General features: G+C 45.9%; 1 protein-coding gene across 1 annotated transcript in view; it reads right to left on the bottom strand.

The window, feature by feature from the left end:
* gpatch1 (G patch domain containing 1) overlaps positions 1-3,669 on the bottom strand; it is a 31,613-nt gene extending 27,944 nt beyond the window's left edge. The window contains exons 1-4 of the mRNA XM_063190738.1: positions 3,588-3,669; positions 2,238-2,372; positions 1,203-1,288; positions 544-704 (exon numbers count right to left, since the gene is read on the bottom strand). Coding sequence (XP_063046808.1) covers positions 544-704; positions 1,203-1,288; positions 2,238-2,372; positions 3,588-3,657 — 452 coding nt within the window. The 5' untranslated portion in view covers positions 3,658-3,669. The remainder of the gene's footprint in view (positions 1-543; positions 705-1,202; positions 1,289-2,237; positions 2,373-3,587) is intronic.
* Between the last annotated feature and the right edge of the window lie 763 nt (positions 3,670-4,432).

The raw sequence follows: 4,432 nt of genomic DNA, 5'->3' as shown, positions 1-4,432 counted from the left end.
CACACACACACACACACACACACACACACACACACACACACACACACACACACACACAGATCATACACACACACACACACACACACACACACACACACACACACACACACACAAACACAAAGAGGTGGTTTAGTCATGTTCACATCCCAGTCTCTAGAGGCGGTTGCTTTCAATTATCCTTTGCAGTAGAGTATATCCAGGTGTGTGTGTGTGTGTGTGTGTGTGTGTGTGTGTGTGTGTGTGTGTGTGTGTGTGTGTGTGTGTGTGTGTGTGTGTGTGTGTGTGTGTGTGTGTGTGTGTGTGTGTGTGTGTGTGCCTTGCGAGTACGATGAGGAGTTGCAGTAGCGCATCTCCTGGTGTGTGTGTGTGTACCTTGCGGGTGTGATGAGGTCCTGCAGTAGCGTATCTCCTGGGATGGGGGCGGTGTGTGTGTGTGTGTGTGTGTGTGTGTGTGTGTGTGTGTGTGTGTGTGTGTGTGTGTGTGTGTGTGTGTGTGTGTGTGTGTGTGTGTGTGTGTGTGTGTGTGTGTGTGTGTGTGTGTACCTGGCGGGTGCGATCAGTTCCTGTAGTAGCGTGTCTCCAGGGATGGGGGCGCTGTGTGTTCGGATGGCTTGAGCTCTCTTTGTGATGTCATCAGTCGCTCCCGAAGCAAACTCAGCAGTCGTGCTGATCTGGTGCGGAGCAATGCCATGCTCACCCAGGTCCTGTACACACACACACACACACACACATTAACACACACACACACACACACACACACACACACACACACACACACACACACACACACACACACACACACACACACACACACACACACACACACACTAATCATCATCATCAATACACATACGCACTATGTATATACTACACACACACATACATACCAGGAATAATCACAACATTCACAAAAAAAAACATACACCACCCCTTAGCCCTTCTGGGCATCAAAAAATACAGCACGGAATCTGGAGTACTGCCAAACACATATTCTAATGACAAGTAACAGGTACAAACACACACCGAATCTTAAACACACACAAAACCTTTGGATTTTAGAAAGCACATGTGCTTTACAGATATTCAGAATACACAAAGTGACTACAAGAGACATCCATCACATATATCACATAAACAGGTGCACACACACACACACACACACACACACACACACACACACAAACTCTCTCTCTCGTGACTACCTCCTCGTCCATAAAGTCTTCAGGCCGAGCACTCGGTCTCTCCGCCTTCTGTTGTCGAGACGACACAAATGTAGACGGAGTCCATCCTGACACACACACACACACACACACACACACACACACACACACACACACACACACACACACACACACACACACACACACACACACACACACACACACACACACACACAATTATTCATCGTAGGCCTAAATATTACACATGAAACCAGTTAAGTCTAAATCCTATTCCAAATATGAAAACGTGAAACTTTGGCTATTACATCAAGTCTTTATTATTAGTAGTAGGCAAAACATCAGAATCAGCAAGGGATTGATCATCAAGTAGCTGGATATACTTGTGAGCAGTTTATGGGGTGGATTTTGGGGATGCCACTTCTGAGATTATCTGAAAGTGTCCCCACCACGTTATAACAAATATATTGCGTAAATAAATACTAACCCTGGATGGACAATTTGTCCCCACCACCACAAAACAAACCTGCACCGTTACCTGAGAGCATAAATTTTTGGGCAAGGATCAGTTCAGTCCATTTCAATATGCTGTTGTATTGCTCACGCTACTCTTGACTTGGCCGTACCCGGTGATGCCACATTTTTCGGCTCAGCCCTTTCCGAGATATGAGCTATTCTAATTGGGGCAGTGTTGTTTACATTTTTAAAATCAACATAGGCCTACCCCAAATATTTTTCCAAAAGATACCGCTGTTTGCTAGTTGTCTGCTGATGTTGTATAACCTTTTGGTTGTTTTTGGGAACAAATAAAAATGCTTTTTTGAAATGTAAACAAAGCGCTGCCCCCATTACAAAGACCAAGAACTCGGAAAAAACCTCAGGTACTGACAAGTCCAGACTAGCATTACAACTGCATGTTGAAATTGACTGAACTGGTCCTTTAACTCTGGACAATTTGTCCCCACCACTTTCCAAATCAAACCTACACTGTTGCTTGTGAGCATAAACTATTGAGCTTAAAACTCTTGCTGTGCCTGTCGTGTCGTGTGTCATATTTACCTTCTTTGGTTCCGACGGTGTTGAAGTACCCTGCGGAGAAGCCCCCGGTGAAGGCCCCGTGGAAGCGCTTGTAGCGGCCCTTCTCATCCTTCACCGTCTGCTCGTGCACGGGGACGGGCTTACGGGCCGGCTCATCTAGGAATAGGAACCAGAACACACAGGAAGAGACGTAACCAGGAGGATCATCACAACTTGAAAAAGGACGAAGGTCCGAAACGTTGTGCAAATAAATCACTGGGAGCATTAACAGTGTTGCGGACTTCTATCATTTACTTCAGTTACTTTATTTTGTCCAGCACCTGTACCACTGATGTGTGCGCATTCTCCACCTTCCTGATCATCACACACTGACAGGCAGGGAAGCCGACAGGGAGTGGGACAAAGGGGTCTCTTGTCCCGGGCCCAGCGAGAGAGGGGGCCCAGAATTGGATACTAATGACATTGTTTGTATTGGGTTTGGGGCCCTTTCAGATGTCTTTGTCCCGGGCCCAGACAAGGCTGTCAGTGGCCCTGCTGACAGGTAAGACGTGTAGAAGCGCACGTGTGTGTGTGTGTGTGTGTGTGTGTGTGTGTGTGTGTGTGTGTGTGTGTGTGTGTGTGTGTGTGTGTGTGTGTGTGTGTGTGTGTGTGAGTAGACTTGTCACTAGGGGTCTAAGAATGGTTGGCTTTACTAAAGCAAAGCCACAGCAAATTGACAAACATTGTTCAATATCCTCCATTAAATTGGTAGCCGTCATATTTGGAGAAGGAGGTGTTGTTTGTATCCTTAAAACTACTGTTAATTTGAGACGCGCATTGGTGGACTGTGACTGAGCATTGTTGTATCTGTAACATTTATGTCCTTATGTATATATCATGAATAAATAAAGTATTTAACGTGTGTGTGTGTGTGTGTGTGTGTGTGTGTGTGTGTGTGTGTGTGTGTGTGTGTGTGTGTGTGTGTGTGTGTGTGTGTGTGTGTGTGTGTGTGTGTGTGTGTGTGTGTGAGAGAGATTCAGATTGACAGACGTCAACCTCAGATGACAGCAGCAGTCAACAGTGACTTGCAACACACTTCACTACATAGGTCTCCCGCCTGCCGTAACACAGCGGAACAGATGAGAACTTTGAGGTAACTACATACAGACAGCTGCAAATGTGCCGTGTTTTAATTACAGACAACACAATACAAAGTTATATCGACCAAAGGGGTAGATGCATGCCAGCTTGCAAAAGAGCAAGGTTAGCTTAGCATCGCAGGCAGCTAATCAGTGTCGAAATCACAAAACCGCCGGCACTAAACAAACCAGCATTTACGGGAAATAAAGTGCACATCTAAGTAAGACAAATAGCTCATGCAAGAATCTTTACCTTCCTCCAAGGGCTCCAAAGGAGTTCCAAAACTTACGAAGTCCTCTTCACTGTCGCTATCCGACGCCATGTTTTCACCACAGACGGGTGCCGATGAGGCCAAACTGTGCGACTTGCGTTTTTCGCCTGAGCAGGCGAGTTTGGGCATGTAGCGCCCTCTGGCGTATAGGTTCTATCGTAGCAGGTGAAGGGGGGATTTGGCCAAACTCGCTGCACTGCACTCGAGACTCGATTTGTTCCAGATCTGAGGGCAACGACCCAGCGGTGAGTAACCAGCCACACACACACACACCCCCGCACGCACACACACACACACACACACACACACACCATCCCTGGAGCACATCCCTCCTGTTCTCTTGTAATTTTATTTCATTTGGAATTAGAGTCCGGAGTGATTTGTTCCACTGTATTAAGTGGTAATACCAGAAGCCCTTGTGTTTACTCTAGCTGTCTTTAACAGGGGAGATGATTCAAATGCACTTACATACTATTTTCACGGTTTTATTACTGAGATTCACATGTAGGCCTATCAGTGGTGTAGTCTACGTAGAACGCCGGTACACGCAGTACACCCACTTCTAAATTTCAGGGATTTCAGTATTCTCACTTAAAATTGATTGATCCATTGTTTTGAATAGCACAAATATAAACAGTATACCCACTTCAAAAAATGCTCAAATATACAGTATACCCATGAAAAAGTAGACTACACCACTGAGGCCTATATATGTATATGTGTAAGTATATCTGTGGTGGTCAGACGTGTTTCAGGGCCTACTGCCCTACAAAGGCAAAGTGCAGTGCGCCAATGCCATCGTTGAAACTGAGGAAACGGCCTGAAA

This window comes from Engraulis encrasicolus, chromosome 23 (assembly GCF_034702125.1).
Source record: "Engraulis encrasicolus isolate BLACKSEA-1 chromosome 23, IST_EnEncr_1.0, whole genome shotgun sequence".
In the NCBI taxonomy this organism is placed as follows: Eukaryota; Metazoa; Chordata; class Actinopteri; order Clupeiformes; family Engraulidae; genus Engraulis; species Engraulis encrasicolus.
Note: the sequence above shows the minus strand (reverse complement) of the source record. Positions and strands in the feature narration are given on the sequence as shown.